This window comes from Callospermophilus lateralis, unplaced genomic scaffold (assembly GCF_048772815.1).
Source record: "Callospermophilus lateralis isolate mCalLat2 unplaced genomic scaffold, mCalLat2.hap1 Scaffold_183, whole genome shotgun sequence".
In the NCBI taxonomy this organism is placed as follows: Eukaryota; Metazoa; Chordata; class Mammalia; order Rodentia; family Sciuridae; genus Callospermophilus; species Callospermophilus lateralis.
In genome coordinates this window covers 2011605-2030343 of record NW_027512861.1, presented here as the reverse complement: position 1 = coordinate 2030343, position 18739 = coordinate 2011605, and the positions used below count along the sequence as shown (strand labels likewise).

At 35.1% G+C, this 18739-nt stretch overlaps 1 protein-coding gene across 11 annotated transcripts in view; it reads right to left on the bottom strand.

Annotated features, from left to right (window-relative positions):
• Positions 1-18739, bottom strand: part of LOC143390007 (3',5'-cyclic-AMP phosphodiesterase 4D-like) — a 224630-nt gene that overhangs the window by 183173 nt on the left and 22718 nt on the right. For 7 of the 11 annotated variants that reach the window (XM_077108188.1, XM_077108190.1, XM_077108184.1 and 4 more), the window contains exons 3-5: positions 12255-12427; positions 10332-10496; positions 9150-9249 (exon numbers count right to left, since the gene is read on the bottom strand). In XM_077108188.1, coding sequence (XP_076964303.1) covers positions 9150-9249; positions 10332-10496; positions 12255-12427 — 438 coding nt within the window. Of the gene's footprint in view, positions 1-597; positions 809-9149; positions 9250-10331; positions 10497-12254; positions 12428-18739 lie in introns of all 11 variants that reach the window. The other 4 variants (XM_077108181.1, XM_077108182.1, XM_077108180.1 and 1 more) reach the window with 1 other exon arrangement.

The following is an 18739-nucleotide window of genomic DNA, read 5'->3' as shown; positions in this document are numbered from 1 at the left end:
GCCCTCCTACCTGTTCAAGTACAGGGCATGCTAATCTTTGAGGTCCTGTCTCAGGATTCCATTTATCAACTACGGGGTTTGAGGGCCACTCAGCTGTCTCTATCGGTGGGGCTGTTGGTTGAATTAAACCCTCTTGTGATAAAACGGAGTTAGTAACAGCCTCCTGTTGTGGCCTTTTTCCTAACAACCCCTTTTCCTTTAAATTTTCTTCCTCTGTCTGACTAGCTGGAGAGACCTTCTCTTTTGCTTGATCTAAAATGTCTTTCACCATGTTCTGAACCTCTAACAATTTACCTAACATCTTTTCAGTTTGTTTTAATCTACTATAAAGATAACGCAACCCAATAAGATAACACAAAACAAAACCGAAACTGAATGAAGCAAAAACAGAATAAAAAATCGTTGTATCAATTTTCTCTTCCTCAGGGCCGACAAACTTCAAACCTTTAGTCAACCATTTTTTCCAGTTTGCCTGAGAAATTTCTAGGGATAGGCAGCTTGAAAGAAAAACAAAATAAATCAAAAGAAGAACACATTGTTTTCTGAAATGGTCACCCATTCTCTCGCCTTCCCTCAGGGGCGAGCAATTTCACTTACCTCCAAGTTTCAGACGTCCCGTGTACGAGCCACCAGATGCCGCAGTCTTTTGCTGGGCACAAATCACGAGTCTCCACACAGCTTGTAGATTCAAACAGCAATTCTTTATTCCCGAACTCACACCGGCCGTCTACAAACACGCTCTGGGGGAATCCACGTTCTCTGCCCAAATCCACTCCGTTCTCTGCCCAAATCCTCTCCTGCCTAAAATCTTAGTAATTCATTCTCTCATATAATCATTTTACTTCCAGAAAGATACAATATAAAAGCATTGCAAACTTTTAAGTACTTTATTCATGTGTATTTTAAGAATTAAATAAAATATATAATTTTTTCTTCTCGATGCTCCTGCAGTCTATAAATTCAAAATTAATTATATGTATCAAAAAATATTATTCAGCATTAATATTTTTCTCTCCACTATTTCTATGCTTCTAACACTGAGTTTACTACTTTCTTTTTCTACATTTATTTTTTTTTTTGCTGTGAAAAATCTCTTTAAATGTCATGAGACACTGCAACTTCTAAGTCTCTTTCTTACAATTCATACTTCCCTACAGCATATGGCTTTTGCCCCAGTAAGTACAGATAGAGATTTTCAAGTCAAAAATAGGATTCAAACTCATGCCTTTAGAGGGTACTATAAAAATAAATGAAAAACCTTAGATATCTCAGCTATATAATATTATGAAAGCCTGGAGAAACTACAAACATAAAAGGGTCTCAATACATAGAGTACATGGACAACCTTTGACGTGTATTTTATTTAAGAGTTCACTCTTGCAAGTGTACATTCTATGGGTTTACAGTTGTATCCTGGTAACTGAAAATGCTTGTTTGAACAATTTTTGAGCTACCAAAAATCTTTTATTGAAATGTAGAATCAGTGGTGAGATGGTACCCAATACTACTAAACCAAGAAACTGTTTTAGAAATATCTAAAACCTATAACTGAACAAAATATATTATTGAAAATTTACTTTATTTCATGTTATTCCCCAGATCCTCAGCAGCCAAATTTAATTGAAAGATTTAATATATGTACTTAATTACATGTTGCCATTTATAGGTACACTATTAGATGGAAGAAGTGTTGATAAACATATCCTTAAAAATAACTCCCAAAATCAGTGAGGTTGGTCACATTTTCTATCTGGGGGCTATAATACCTTGAGAATTTTCTGCTGAATTAGTACCCTAATTAAAATTTTTATTCCCTACTTTATTTCAAAATACATTCCATTTTACTAATTTAAGCGCATGCAAAGTAAATAATATTTCTGTGCCCATATTAGCAGTGGTGAAACAGTAAAGCAATTATATATGTTCACTTGAATACTTTTTTATAAGACTGTTTTACTGAGTTATTTTGGATTTATAGCAAAACTAAGAGGAAAGTACAGGGATTTCCCATATGCTCCCTGTCTCCACAAGTGCATAGCCAAACCTGTCAACTCCCCCAGTGGAGTGGAACATTTCTTACAATGGATGATCCTACATTGACACATCTTGATCACCCAAAGTCTGTAGTTTATGTGAATTCACTCTTGCAAGTGTACATTCTATGGGTTTATAATTGTATCCTGGTAACTGAAAATGCTTGTTTGAACAATTTTTGAGCCACCAAAATTCTTTTATTGTCATGTAGAATCAGTGGTGAGATGGTACCCAATAGTAAGAGTTCCCAATCTATGGTTGAAGGTAGTATGAAAAAAATATATAACATAATGTTCTCTCTATGTGTACTGTTGCTTTTGTATGTGTGGATAGGGAACACTATTTTGTGTAACCATATGCACATATAAGTTTTCTGAGTTCTTACTATATCATCGATAATTTAGTACTTTTAATTTTTTTCTTGAAAGAATAATTGCTGGACTCTGTATTAGTGATGACAATTATTTTCAATGAGAGAACCAAAGTGTCACCCATTAAAGGTATTTATTGACTGGTACACTGGTATAAAATGAGATAGTTCCATATGCAGCTAATATAGACTCTAGGGAAATATGTAAAATTCACTAAATTCTATTTAGTGAAGAAATATCACTAAATATAAATAAGTATGAAACTCAGGACCATATGCTATTGGTTTGTCTTATCATGCTCAAGCAAATTATCATGAATGAAATATAAAGTAAATGTTCTTACATTCCTAATTACTACCTAATGGGTTAAATCTGGAGAGAAATGCACTCATTTGGAAATGTCATTTTTCAAATCCTTTAGACAAGATGGTCAATTATTTTTATTGTAATATACTATGATTAGGTTTCATGACATATAGATGCACTATTCATGTCTTTATAGGTGACAAAACAAGAAATGAGATTATTAATTCAACTATGAACAGATGAATAATTATTAATATTTTGGTAGCAGTGAAAATTTTGTTATGGAGAACGTCAGAGGCATCTCCTTTTGGTGCAGTCTGCTTTCTACTTAACACCTTTATTCCATATTCATATAGTCAGTGATTTTTGTATAATATATTTTATTAAGTTAATTAGTTCTGGGACACTAGGAATTATTCTATCTTGATTGATACAGTAATGCTAATCATAAGGTGAATTTTAGGTTATAGACTATGGTTAAACAATATAATCAATATTTTACTGAAGGCATATTGGATGTTGGGAAATTGAGGATCCCCTATAACTACATCTCAATTTGAAATCCACAAAAACAAGCAACACGTGAAATTTTTTAGCAGTATAATACAGTTGTCACAAATGTATTTCAAGACAATTAAAAAGCATGTATTTAGTATGTCGTAGTTTGGCCCATCTTATGATCATATGAAAATTTAAAAATACATATTATAAAAATCATGTTAAAAGCTATGTGTAAATTTTATATATATAAAATGTTATATATATAAATATGTTATATATGTGATATATATCATTAAATTTCTGTGAAGTGAATCATGGCACAACTACTGAATCTGCTGAATCATATGGCTCAAGTGGCAGAGTAACCTGCACAGCAGCCTGGACATCTGCAGAACCTTCTCTTATTCTGTGCCCCCACACAAAACCAGCAGCTCTATAGGTCACTTGGCCTGAATAACACACTCAAACAAGTTTCCTCCAAAATCCTAACTGGTACTAGGCATTGTGCCTTCTTCAGAGTTGTAGGAGGGGCCAGATGTAACAATTTATCCCTCTCCTTAGAAGAGATATCTTACCATGCCCCTTACCACTGGACCCTTAGAAATTTTACTAAGGCAGAAGGCCCTTGAATTTTATTTGGATTTATTTCCTAATCAATGTCCTCACTCCTCCAGTAGACATCCTGGGAAGCTGGGAGCTCACTTTGCATTGTATTTAGCCAATAAAAGGAGAAGGTTCTGCCTTTGATTTCCAGCAATTTCAGCCCTGCAGCTACAGAGGGCTGGCACACCTAGAAGCACTTAGTCCACTGATGGCGGTGCTTGATCTGGGAATTCCAATCCCCAAGCTCATCCCTTTACTTCACCACTTGATTCACTGACATCAGGAGTAACCAATCAATGTTATTACATTCCTGGGTTTCCTAAAAATGTGTGAGAGTATCATATGCAGAATCACTTAGCTCCTTGCTTCAAATGTAAGTGGTTGATTGGGAGTACCCCAAGGCATATATTTTATGTATAAACAGTTCTCCCCACAGACTATCAGTGCTTTCTATCCTACTGGAAACAGCACTGCTGTCTTCAAACCTAATCATATTAGAAAGCCAATTCCAGAAACCCCATAATTAATTCAGAAAAGTCATCCTTAAAACTTTCTTCCTCTACAAACATTCTTAGTTAAAAAATATCTATTATGGGTTATCCAGAGAAAAAGAACCAGTAGGATAAAGAGATATAGATATTTCAAGGTGCTTATTAGGAACTGCCTCAGGGATTATGAATGCCAATAAGTCCCAGGATCTGGAGAAGCAAGAGAGCTAGCTAGGGGTGCGATTCAGTCTGAAGATCTGAGTAAGGGAATGAATGGGGACGGAATGGAAGGAGTGGAGAAAGTAATTGATGTAAGTCCCAGTTCACATTTGAAGGCCCAAAAAGCAGTGGCATGGATATCTGAGAGCAGGAGAGGATGATGTCCCAGTTCTACTCTATTCAGCTCTCAGTGGCTTGGATGATGTCCACACACAATGATGACGATAATCTTTACTTAATTTGCTGATTCAAATGCTTATGTCTTCTGAAAACATTCTTACAGATTCACCTTAAATCATTTTTGGCCACTTTCTGGGCACACCTCAGCCTGGTTAAGTTATAAATAAAATTTACTCTTGCATCCTTAGACTATAGACCTCTGAACGGCATTCTTGTGCTTTAGTACAACGGCAGATCCATTCCATATATACCTCTGCTTATATCTTCTCGATGAAAGACACTTTTAAGAGTAAATTAAGTGCATATTCATTGCATCAGGGTTTGAGGTTAAATTATCCTGAGCTTAGAAATCCAACAGACCTGGCTGTGAAATCAGCACCCCACCTCTCTTCCTTTGTTCTCATTTATAAAGTAAGAACAACCCCTACCAAACTCCTGGGAGGATTGTATGCCAGTAACCTAACAGAAATGTGGGGGCTTCTAGTAATCCCCCAGGAGTTTCCTCCGCAAACTGCATGTGGACAGAAATAGTGGGGACTGACTTGAAACCCTCATTTCATCAGCTCAGTCTAAGAAGGGAAACTGGTAACAGTTTTTTCAACAGTAAGAGCCTGTTTAAAAGGCACAGGAGCAAGAGAAGATTGGGCATTAATGTGATGGTAAGAACACCCGTGTGGTGGATCCAAGCCTACACCAGGAGATTGGGCTGGCACGCTTAGAACTGGGGTAAAGACTGGGTATGGATACCACAAGTAAGAACTACCTCTCACTGTTACTACAGCTTCACTATGTTGAACGCAGAGCTTGAAAATGACATCAGGCTACACTGTGACTCTAAGTTTCAGAAGACAAGAGCAAAGTCTTCAAAAGGACTTCTGAACATAACATTTGTCCTTGAAATGGGGAGAGGAAGTGGTGGTTTTAACTTAATATTGGTGCTAAAGTCCAAGGGTTAAAGCTGCTTGCTCACTCCCTCAACTCCTCTTTCTGTGCCACAGGCCTGCACTGTATCTCTCCACTGCCCTGAACACCATCACATGCCACATGTTCATGTAAGCTGTCTTTTCCAGCAGAATGCAGGTTCCTAATAGTCAACGCTCAATTTCGCCACATGAATTCCTAATGCGCAGAACCAAATTTAAATACATTGTTATTGGATAACAATGTTATCCAATATCCAATCTCAATAGTTACAATTATACCACATTTGTTAAAAATGAATTTACCTTCTTTTAAATGTTAGTTAGGTTTATGTAGAAAAACAAAACTCTATATAATTCACTAATATGACTATGGGACCCGTATTTTAAAATAACATCAGAGAAATTAAAAAGTATATGCCCTGGTTCTTAGATATAACTTCACCTTAATATGATATGATGCTTCTCTGCTCTTAGAAGCCAAAATACATATGCTTTGATAATGTACCTAATGTAAATAAGTCTTTCTCCCCACGACCTGGCCATCTTTGATATAAACAAAAAAGGATACTCTTCCAAGGAAAATGCAATGCTATGTACATTCTGTACTTTTGATAGTGCTTTATTTTTTTTCCAGAAAATAAAGCTGTGAAGTTAAATAGATTTTTAATGACATTCTAGAATGTTCTATTCAAGATTTGATGATATAGTACACATTTTACAGGTTTAATTACCTATATTATCCTTAAAAATAAAAGACTTAAGGAGCTTCCCATGTGGAACTTCAATTTCTCTATGTCACTTTCCTCTACATCCCCAAGTTTTCATTAAAGCTCAACCAATTCTGCCAGGCAGAAAAGTTCTCTCTGCTTTTAGAACCTCCAAGCTGCTTAGAGTGAGTGCAAGCACAATTAGTGTCAAATCATTTGGCACCCCAGAGTAACACACATCAAATGATTCATGAGAACCAGGATCACAACTGAAAAGCAGGACCATAACTGCACTGTGAACCAGCTCAGTGAGCCCTAGTGCTCCTCTGAGATTAGCCACATAACCCAAGGTATCCCTTTATCTCGATACACTCAATAGTCTCCTTTATAGTATAGCGGATAACTTTCCAACTCTAGGTTTATAAATCTTATAATCAGGACTTTTTAGAATTCCTTATTATAAAGAATGGATTCAATCTTTGGTTTTGGGCAGACTGGAGTTTCAGCTCTGAGCCAAGAGCAGAGCTAGTGCTAGTCTGACTCACTGATGCTCAACTCATCCATAAATGTAGGAGAAAATACCAACTTAAGTCTGTGAAGGAAAAAAAAAGACATTTATTGCAGATCAAAAATAAAGGCATTGTCAGGTGAAGTGGCACATGCCTGAAAGACTGCAAATTTGAGGCCAGCCTCCACAACTTAGCAAGACCCTATCTCAAAATAAAAAATATAAAAAAAGGCTGGAGATGTGGCTCTAGGGTTAAGCAATCCTAATTTCAATGAATGGTACTAAAAGTAAATAATTGTATAATACTGATAATTTCACAAAGCTATTTATTACTAGTTACGAGAGATTTCTTTATTGTATGTTGTGAAGATAAAACTTTTTTTTATTTTACAAGCTACTAAGCCCTTTCTGTGTTCTTCAAAGGAAAAAAAAGAACCTACCTCACATGATCCCTTGTCAAAAGCTTACTAGGGCAGTAATTCTGATCATGCCCTGTTACTATCATCAATCATGGGATACTTTCATATACCAAATGACAATGCTGATTCATTTGCTCAGGAATAACACAGTCCCATCACACTCTAACATCAAAAATATTAGCAATCCAACCTAAGCTGCTCTATGGATTGTGAGCTTTCCTGTGTTCCTGTGGTCCTATAGAAAGATGATCATCACAGCATCACAGGTAGCAAGGAATTTTCAGGTCCAGGATTGTCATCGTTCTACCCCAAGTAGGTCACCAGAAAAAATGAGCTTAAGAGGACATCTCTGGCAACTCTCTCTGTATTTATAATCATCCTCCAAATTTCTCCATCATCTGTTTCAGTGCCTCTTAAACTTCAATGGGTATTAAATTTATCTGTAGATGGGCTATGCTAGCTTAAATGAACTAACCTGTATAAATAAGTTCCTAAACTAAGCTTCTAAAATATACTTGACTAACCACACATCTCTGGACACTTGTTCTAATCCTTTAAATATGTGGATCACTAAAGTGAACTTTACTATAAGGTAGGACAGAGGCTGTTAAAAGAAGGAGAAATAGGTTTAAATAATCCTAAAGTGTGAGTTAATTGTCTCAAAGCAAGATTGCATTTATTTTTTTTCTTTAGATCTGAGTACAGCCAAGTATAAGAAATAAACAGTAAGCATCCAGAAATGTACATGGCTAGATTGTTATAGCATGTAGGAAGACTATTATCCACAAATTCAAGCAGAAGGGGAAAAAAAGGCAGTTTTTTTTTCCAACATGTGTCTATTTCCTTTTTATTCAAAGATTGGAAAAGAAACAAGGGGGTATCCATATTCAACTGGCCTATTAGCTACAGCTTGGGCAGATATCCCTCTCGGTTATCTTCAACTCAAATCTACTTAGTGTGTTTTCTTACTAGGGATAGCCATTGATCCTAGATAGTCCTATATCCTCATTTCTCTTATCTTAAAATAAAAATCTTTCCTAATGTGATTTCCCCTTTAAAAAGCCAGATTATTAACATGAAAAAAAAATCCACTTTCAACAACTTTGTATTATTTTCATATATAAAATTAAATTTATAATATTTAGTGGCAAGGAATTAAATCACAGTAAATGTTTAAGTAATTTACCTACTGACTTCAAGGACCAAATAACTTCTGTAAACCTAAGCTCTTTCCAAAGGAAGAGGTGGAACATCACCTCAACATTTCCTACAGAGGCTTGCTGTGCAGCTGTCAGAGATGTCCATATTGAATAGTCCTACCATCTTTACATTTCCAAATTCAGCAATGACTTGTTATACAGATTTGAGAGGTTACCACCGAGGAGAAAAAGACTGAATGATTAAAATATAAAATTAAGAGAGAAGTTCCTGTCACCCTTATTATGAGATTTAAAAAGGAAAGAAGAGGGTTGGGCCTGCTGAGGGTAGAGAAAGGTGAGCTCAGCTTCTGAAGGGATGAAATGATGATCTACATAAAGTAAAAGTCTACTAGCACTCACTTTCACATACCTTTGCTTTTTTTTTTTAACATTTAAAAGCAGCATAGCTACCTAAATGTCTCTTCACATTTTTACTTTTGATTCTCCTTATTATTCCTATCTAGTGAAATAGCAACATATTATTTTTAGAGAAGTCCTGAACATATGTTTTCAAACATCATAATGCCTCTTGGGATATAATGATAATTTTCAGAGATGAATTACATTAACATACACTATCATTAAAACACACATTTACACATCTCAAAAGAACTTTATAGACCTGGAAAAAAATTTACACAGATCCTCAGAAATATTTGCTCTGAAAAAAAACCCAGTGAACTTTACTTACTTGTATTGATCAGAAATTGATTTGACACACCAGGATGATCTACATCATGTATTGCACTAGCAAAAATTGCTGCAAGAATCTCCAAATCTATAAACACAGCCTGGGAAATCAGATAATATCAATATTACTATTCTATAAGGATATGAATAAAATGTATTAATAAAATGACAAATGACTTCCTAGAATTTAGATGGAAAACAAACCTTCAAAATATATTATTCACCATGTATTATGAACAGGCATTTAGATAATGAGGTACCTATAAATTTTTTAAGCATAATTCTGGAAGAAAATATTTCAACTTCATTATATCTGAGGATCATTATACTTTTTAAAAAATCAGAAGAAAGAGTGTCTTAATAAGACATGGGAAATTATTTTCTTGGATCCAAATCAGGATTTCTCAACCTCAGCACTGTTCACATTTTGTGTCAGGTCACACTATGTGTGATGATGTCCTGTACTGGTACATTATAGATACTTAGAAGAATTCTTGGCTTGACCCATGACATGCCAGTAGCATATATAAACAAAAATGTGATAGTTTTGACAACCAAAAATTTCTCCAGGCATTCCAAGTGTCACTAGAAGTTTAGGGAGGGGAATAAAGGGGGCAAGAAATCATCTATATTTGAAAACCACTCATCTGAATGATGAGGTATTAATACAATTTCATACTGAGAACAATGGAAACTATATCCAAAAAGAGAATCTTTCCCAAAAATGATTAAGGAAATCAAATTGCTTTAGTAAACACTTAGCAGAATAACATCTTAGGATTTAAAAAATATATTTTTTCCTAATAAATTCTATGGAAAATATCAATGCATTCACTGTTTACATTATATAAATTAATCATTCTTTGAACTCTAACTTAAAAAGTCATTAAATGAATTTCCAGAAAAAAAAACACAAAAGTCCAGATGTGCATTATGACATGTCCACTGGATCATTTCAAAAGAAGAAATATAAACAGATGAATCCCTAAATCTCTGACCCAGTTTTACAGACAAATTCATCAAAGCTGCAACAGTTTTATTAACCACAAAATTTCTCCCCTGTAAGTCAACATATTTCCAATAAAGCCAATTACTGTGTGCATCACAAATTCCTCAGTTTGAAAGTTTAAGACACTCATGAATGGCAAGTTAGTGTTCTTAAAGTTTTTAAAAACAGATTTACCTCCAAAGCAGGTGTAGACAGTAGCACATGAGTGGACTGGACAACATCTGCAGCATGGATGTTGTTATGATAGGCCACATCAGCATGGTAATGGTCTTCAAGGGTCATAAGGTATGTAATTAGAGTGTCTACTTGAATTTTAAATGTTTTTAACAAATCCCGTTCCTGTATGAGAAGATATCCTTGTAACATTTTTGTCTTTATATTTTTTTAAAAAAATGTTTCACACAGAATGTTAAAACAAAAAACAAACCACTCCCCCCTCACACACACACACACACACACACACACACACACACACAAAACCACCAGGGCTTCCTACAGATGACTCAGAAACAGAAATAGCACTTTCCCATGTTCAGTGAGAAAAATGCAAATATTTGGGAAGATCTAGGAACTTATGGGACAATATCAGAGTTGAGTTGTCCTTCTGGAGGACAATACTGCTTTATCCAAACCTAAGGTCTCAGGAATGTACTGCCTACTATAAAAGCTTCAGTATCCCATGACTATGGAGGCACCAGCACTGGAGCACCATTGCCTCAGCCCCATCAGCTCCAAACTCATTTTAGAACTGGAGTTTCCCATTCCAGTCCCAGTGTATCAGTAACAGACTCAAATTCTCATTTAAATCTCACTCTGAGCTGAGGCAAGGGCTCCACAAGAAAAAGTAGTGGATATGGAAAAGGTAATAGCAGACAAAAAAGTGATTAAAGAAATTATGTCCTGAGGTTAGTCTGAAGGGAAGTTACTCATTTTTTAAAGTTAGAACTCCATTCCCTATGCAAGTCAGGGTCGCGAAGATGAATCTTAAGCTGTTGTTTTAATGAATTGCTTCATTCTCCCATATCACATCTTTTTCTTAGATGGAAAAAAAAACAAAAAATAAAATTTATTTGTGTTTTATCCACACTCCACATTTCTATACCTTTATTTGTCCCTTGGAAAAAGGAACAGATAAGGGAAAAGATACTATCAAAATGAACAACAATAAAAAAGGGTGAGGGGGGCTGGGGTTGTGGCTCAGTGGCACAGCATTTGCCTAGCATGTGGGAGACCCTGGATTGATCCTCAGGGCCACATAAAAATGAATAAACAAAATAAAGGTATTGTGTCCAACTACAACTAAAATATAAATACTTTAACAAAAAGGGTGAGTGATAAGGAAGACAAAATGCATACACTTTTCATAGACTCAACAGTCAGTCCCTGCAAAAAAGAGATGTGATAGAACTGCTATACCAGAAATATGGTGTGCATGATAACAGTCAGAGGCCGGTTACCAGACAACTCAGCTATTCTGAAAACATGAAGACCCCATTTGTTTACATCTTCTAGTTCCTTGCATTGAAAAATGACATCAAATAATTAGAAAGTGGAAGAACATGAGGCAATGAAACACAAATATTTAAAAATCTAAAAAATTGTTAGATATTTTTAAACAATGACTCATTTTAAATATAAGCAATATACCATAAAAATAAAAGCAAACTTTAGGAAAATTTACTTAAATGTACTGAAAACAGAGTACCATTGCTTAGATCATAATTTTGACAACACATCATGTTCACAGATTTTGAATATTTGAATATCAATCCCAAAGCATTTCTTCAATGGGTAATATTTACTCACAGAAACTTAACTATTCTTCTACAACCCAGAAGAGATGATAGACTTCTAACTTCTTCAGACCAAAAATCAAATGAAAATGCAAAAAAGTAAGAAATGTGTACTAAACAACCTGTCTAAATCCACATATTAATAAATTCAAATAACTGAAAGAGCTTTATAAAGTGCTTTTCCATTTTCAAAACAAACTCATATAAATTAATGAACTTTTCCATCTATTTAAAAGAGAAGAAATCAAAATTCATCCAAAACATCACTGCATACTTATGATTACGCTCTCTGAAATTATCTTACCTTGGCCAGAACATCTTCTTGTTCTGTTTTGACTCCAAACCTTGGGATACTTGAATTAGTCAGACTAGAACTATGCATCAATTTCTTGACTCCACTGATCTGAGACATTGGCCTTTTCTTTTTCTCCTTTTCCTTCTGAGTTGGAGAAGGAATTTCCACTTCATGTTGCTTATCTTAAGAAATTTAGAAAATGTTCTACAATTATTATGAATTCTACTTTAAAAAACATGCATAATTAGGCAGGATATAATTAATCGCTGGGAAATATTTACAAATTATATTTTTCTAATAGAATTGAATATTTATAATTTGATGGGAACTTGATATCCTCACACACAAAATTAATAAACTAATTAATATCAAATGTGTCCAATGGTTACTTCCTGATAGATCACCCAATGAAAATATCATGCAAGACTTAATCATGATAGCAGACTCACAGAAAGTACAATTCTTGATTATTTGCTCTGTTCACCAACTCCATTACTGTATGACAATAACCTAGAGGCTTGAAACTGCTCTTGCCAACTGAGAATTTCCATTTACAACACATACTTTAAAATAATAAAAACTTCAAACACAAATGTAATAAAAACAGCAGTGTACAAATCCAACAGCTAATTAAAACTGGTCAGACTGTGGGAACTGAAGCAGCACCTTTTGAAAGAAAATATAGGTTTCCCTTTTATTTCCTGTTATTATAGAAATAAGCTTTCTAAGGAAAAAAATTCAAAGGGAATTAGTCCCTTTTGACATTTGACAAGGTAAATAAAAAAATTTGAAAATGGAGACAAGCATATTCAATGACTTGAATACCTCAGGTCCTTTCTATTTCTATACCACAGTGAGATAAGTTATGATGTAACTAACTTTTATGGGAACCACAGAGAATTCCAATTAGAAGTTATTAAGCCTTTTTACCCCAATGCGTTTTCTAAAGTAAAACACATCAGATATCTTGATACATTCATTCTTCCACTATTTCAAGCAGTCAGCAAGCCTACCCATTCTTGCACACTGTAAACATTCATGTCTGTTCAGTAATGTACCAATCACCCATTAGAACAGTTTTGTTTTGAAAGTAAATTTATTTTTATTTATTTTTATTTTTTTATTTTTTTTTATTGGTTGTTCGAAATATTACAAAGCTCTTGACATCTCATATTACATATAATAGATTCAAGTGGATTAAGAACTCCCATTTTTACCCCAAATACAGATTGCAGAATCACATCGGTTACACATCCACATTTTTACCTAATGCCCTATTAGTAACTGTTGTATTCTGCTACCTATTCTATCCTCTACTATCCTCCCTCCCCTCCCCTCCCCTCCCATCTTCTCTCTCTACCCCATCTACTGTAATTCATTTCCCTCCTTTTTTATTTTCCCCTTCCCCTCACAACTTCTTATATGTAATTTTGTATAGCATTGAGGGTCTCCCTCCATTTCCATGAAATTTCCCTTTTCTCTCCTTTTCCCTCCCACCTCATGTCTCTGATTAATGTTAATCTTTTCTTCCTGTTCTTCCTCCCTGCTCTGTTCTTAGTTGCTCTCATTATATCAAAGAAGACATTTGGTATGGTATTTGTTTTTTAGGGATTGGCTAACTTCACTAAGCATAATCTGCTCTAATGCCATCCATTTCCCTGCAAATTCTATGATTTTGTTATTTTTTAGTGCTGCGTAATACTCCATGGTGTATAAATGCCACATTTTTTTTTTATCCATTCATCTATTGAAGGGCATCTGGGTTGGTTCCACAGTCTAGCAATTGTGAATTGGGCTGCTATGAACATCGATGTGGCAGTATCTCTGTAGTATGCGCCTTTAAGGTCTTCAGGGAATAGACCTAGAAGGGCAATGGCTGGGTCAAATGGTGGTTCCATTCCCAGCTTTCCCAGGAATCTCCATACTGCTTTCCAAATTGGCAGCACCAGTTTGCAGTCCCACCAGCAATGTACCAGAGTACCCTTTTCCGCACATCCTCACCACCACTTGTTGTTGTTTTACTTCTTAATGGCTGCCAATCTTACTGGAGTGAGATGGTATCTTAGGGTGGTTTTGATTTGCATTTCTCTGACTGCTAAAGATGGTGAGCATTTTTTCATGTACTTGTTGATTGATTGTATGTCCTTCTCTGAGAAGTGTCTGTTCAGGTCCTTGGCCCAATTATTGATTGGGTTATTTGTTATATTATTGTCTAATTTTTTGAGTTCTTTGTATACTCTGGATATTAGAGCTCTATCTGAAGTGTGAGGAGTAAAAATTTGTTCCCATGATGTAGGCTCCCTATTTACCTCTCTTATTGTTTCTCTTGCTGAGAAAAAAACTTTTGAGTTTAAGTAAGTCCCATTTGTTGATTCTTGTTATTAACTCTTGTGCTATGGGTGTCCTATTAAGGAATTTGGAGCCCAACCCCACAATATGTAGATCGGAGCCAACTTTTTCTCCTATCAGATGCAGAGTCTCTGATTTGATATCTAATTCCTTGATCCACTTTGAGTTAACTTTTGTGCATGGCGAGAGAAAGGGATTCAGTTTCATTTTGTTGCATATGGATTTCCAATTTTCCCAGCACCATTTGTTGAAGATGCTATCCTTCCTCCATTGCATGCTTCTAGCTCCTTTATCAAATATAAGATAATTGTAGCTTTGTGGATTAGTCTCTGTGTCCTCTATTCTGTACCATTGGTCCACCCGCCTGTTTTGGTACCAGTACCATGCTGTTTTTGTTACAATTGCTCTGTAATATAGTTTGAAATCTGGTGTCGCTATACCGCCTGATTTACACTTCCTGCTTAGAATTGCTTTTGCTATTCTGGGTCTTTTATTTTTCCATATGAATTTCATGATTGCTTTCTCTATTTCTACAAGAAAGGCTGTTGGGATTTTGATTGGCATTGCATTAAATCTAGAGAGAACTTTTGGTAATATCGCCATTTTGATGATGTTAGTTCTGCCTATCCATGAACAGGGTATGTTTTTCCATCTTCTAAGATCTTCTTCTATTTCTCTCTTTAGGGTTCTGTAGTTTTCATTGTATAAGTCTTTCACCTCTTTTGTTAGGTTGATTCCCAAGTATTTTATTTTTTTTGAGGATATTGTGAATGGGGTGTTTTTCCTCATTTCTGATTTAGAAGTTTTGTCGCTGATATACAGAAATGCCTTTGATTTATGTGTGTTGATTTTATATCCTGCCACTTTGCTGAATTCATTTATTAGTTCTAGTGGTTTATTTGTAGACCCTTTTGGGTCTTCTAGGTATAGAATCATGTCATCCGCAAACAGTGATAATTTAATTTCTTCTTTTCCTATTTTTATGCCTTTAATTTCTTTCGTCTGTCTAATTGCTCTGGCCAGTGTTTTGAGAACTATATTAAATAGAAGTGGTGATAGAGGGCATCCTTGTCTTGTTCCTGATTTTAGAGGGAATGCCTTCAATTTTTCTCCATTCAGAATGATGCTAGCCTGAGGCTTAGCATAGATAGCTTTTACAATGTCGAGGAAAGTTCCTGTTATCCCTAGTTTTTCTAATGTTTTGAACATAAAGGGATACTGTACTTTGTCGAATGCTTTTTCTGCATCTATCGACATGATCATATGGTTCTTATCTTTAAGTCTATTTATGTGGTGAATAACATTTATTGATTTCCGTATATTGAGCCAGCCTTGCATCCCAGGGATGAACCCTACTTGATCATGGTGCACAATTTTTTTGATGTGCCTTTGTATCCGATTCGCCAGAATTTTATTGAGGATTTTTGCATCTAGGTTCATCAGAGATATTGGTCTGTAGTTTTCTTTCTTTGAAGTGTCTTTGTCTGGTTTCAGAATCAGGGTGATGTTGGCCTCATAGAATGAATTTGGCAAAGCTCCCTCTTTTTCTATTTCCTGAAATAACTTGAAAAGTATTGGTATTAATTCTTCTTTAAAGGTTTTGTAAAACTCCGCTGTATACCCATTCGGCCCTGGACTTTTTTTGGTTGGTAGTCTTTTGATTGCTTCTTCAATCTCATCCATTGATATTGGTCTGTTCAAACTGTGTGTATCCTCCTGACTCAGTCTGGGCAAATCATAGGATTTAAGAAATTTATCGATGTCTTCATTCTCTTCTATTTTATTGGAATATAGATTTTCAAAATAATTTCTAATTGTCTTCTGTATTTCTGTAGCATCTGTTGTGATCTTGCCTTTTTCATCCCGTATGTTAGTAATTTGAGTTCTCTCTCTTCTTCTCTTCGTTAGCATGGCTAAGGGTCTGTTGATCTTATTTATTTTTTCAAAGAACCAACTTTTAGTTTTGTTAATTTTTTCAATAGTTTCTTTTGTTTCAATTTTGTTGATTTCCGCTCTGATTTTAATTATTTCTTGCCTTCTGCTACATTTGCTGTTGTTTTGCTCTTCCTTTTCTAGGGCTTTGAGATGAAGTGTGAGCTCATTTATTTGTTGGTTTTTCCTTTTTTTTGAGGAATGACCTCCAGGCGATGAATTTCCCTCTTAAAACTGCTTTCATTGTGTCCCATAGATTCCTATATGTTGTATCTGTATTTTCATTTATCTCTAAGAATTTTTTGATTTCCTCCTTTATGTCTTCTATAACCCATTGATCATTCAGTAACATATTGTTCATTTTCCATGTGATGTAGGATTTTTCCTTCCTTCTTTTATCATTGATTTCCAGTTTCATTCCATTATGATCAGATAAAATACATGGTATTATCTCCACCCCTTTATATTTACTGAGTGTTGCCCTATGGTATAATATGTGGTCTATTTTTGAGAAGGATCCATGTGCTCCTGAGAAAAAAGTATATCCACTTGATGATGGTTGATATATTCTATATATGTCAGTTAAGTCTAGGTCATTGATTGTGATATTGAGCTCTATAGTCTCTTTATTCAACTTTTGTTTGGAGGATTTGTCCAATGGTGAGAGAGGTGTGTTGAAGTCACCCATAATTATTGTGTTGTGGTCTATTTGGTTCTTGAACTTGAGGAGAATTTGTTTTATGAACGTTGCAGCACCATTATTTGGTTCATAAATATTGATAATTGTTATGTCTTGTTGGTGAATGGTTCCTTTTAACAGTATATAATGTCCTTTCTTATGCCTTTGGATTAACTTAGTCTTGAAGTTGATTTTATTCAATATGAGGATGGCTACCCCTGCTTGCTTCCGAGGACCGTGTGCGTGATATATTTTTTCCCACCCTTTCATCTTCAGCCTGTGTATGTCCTTTCTGATCAGATGTGTCTCCTGGAGGCAACATATTGTTGGATTTGTTTTTTTAATCCATGTTACCAGCTTATGTCGCTTTGTTGGTGAGTTTAAGCCATTAATGTTTAGAGTTACTATTGATATATGGTTTGTACTACCAGCCATATTTGATTATTTATCTCTTTTTTTTTTAATTTAGTTTGTTTCATCCATGATTAGCTTTCCCCGCTGCCCTCTGTCATTACCGAGGCTCTTCCCACTGTTGTTTTTGGTTGTTGTTTTTCATTTCTTCCTAGTGTAGTGTTTTGCTCAATATGCTTTGCAATGCTGGTTTTCTGGCTGCAAATTCTTTTAGCTTTTGTTTATCATGAAAGATTTTTATTTCGTTATCATACCTGAAGCTTAATTTTGCTGGATACAGAATTCTTGGTTGGCATCCATTGTCTTTCAGTCTTTGAAATATGTTATTCCAGGATCTTCTTGCTTTCAGCGTCTGTGATGTAAAATCCATTGTTAACCTTATTGGTTTACCCCTAAATGTAATCTGCCTCCTTTCTCTTGTAGCTTTTAATATTTTCTCTTTGTTCTGTATATTGGCTATCTTCATAACAATGTGTCTTGGCGTTGATCTACTGTGATTTTGTGTGCTCGGAGTTCTGTATGCATCTACAATTTGTATATCCGTTTCCTTTTTTATTTCTGGAAAGTTTTCTGTTATTATTTCATTCAGAAGGTTATTCATTCCCTTGGTTCGATTCTCTGTTCCTTCCTCTATCCCAATGACTCGTATGTTTGCTTTTTTAATGTTATCCCAAATCTCTTGGATGTTTTTCTCGTGATTTTTTACCAGCCTTTCTGAGTTGGCTAGACTCTTTTCAAGATGATATATTTTGTCTTCATTATCTGACGTTCTGGCTTCTACTTGCTCCACTCTGTTAGTAATACTCTCAATTGAATTTCTTATTTGATTTATTGTTTCCTTCATTTCTAAAATTATTGTTTGATTTTTTTTTAATAATTTCTATCTCCTGGTAAAGATGCTTTACTTCTTCTTTTATCTGTTTATGTAGCTCATTTTCAATGTGTTCTTTCACTGTTTGAATTTGCTGTCTCGTATCCTCTTTAAGGTTCCATTCCATCTGTCTAAGGTGTTCCTTGAGTTCTTTATATGACCATTTTTCTGGTGACTCTAGGTCCTCCTGGATATTTAGGCTGTCCTTCATTGTTTGTACTCCCTTTCTTCCTTGCTTTTTTATATTGCTCA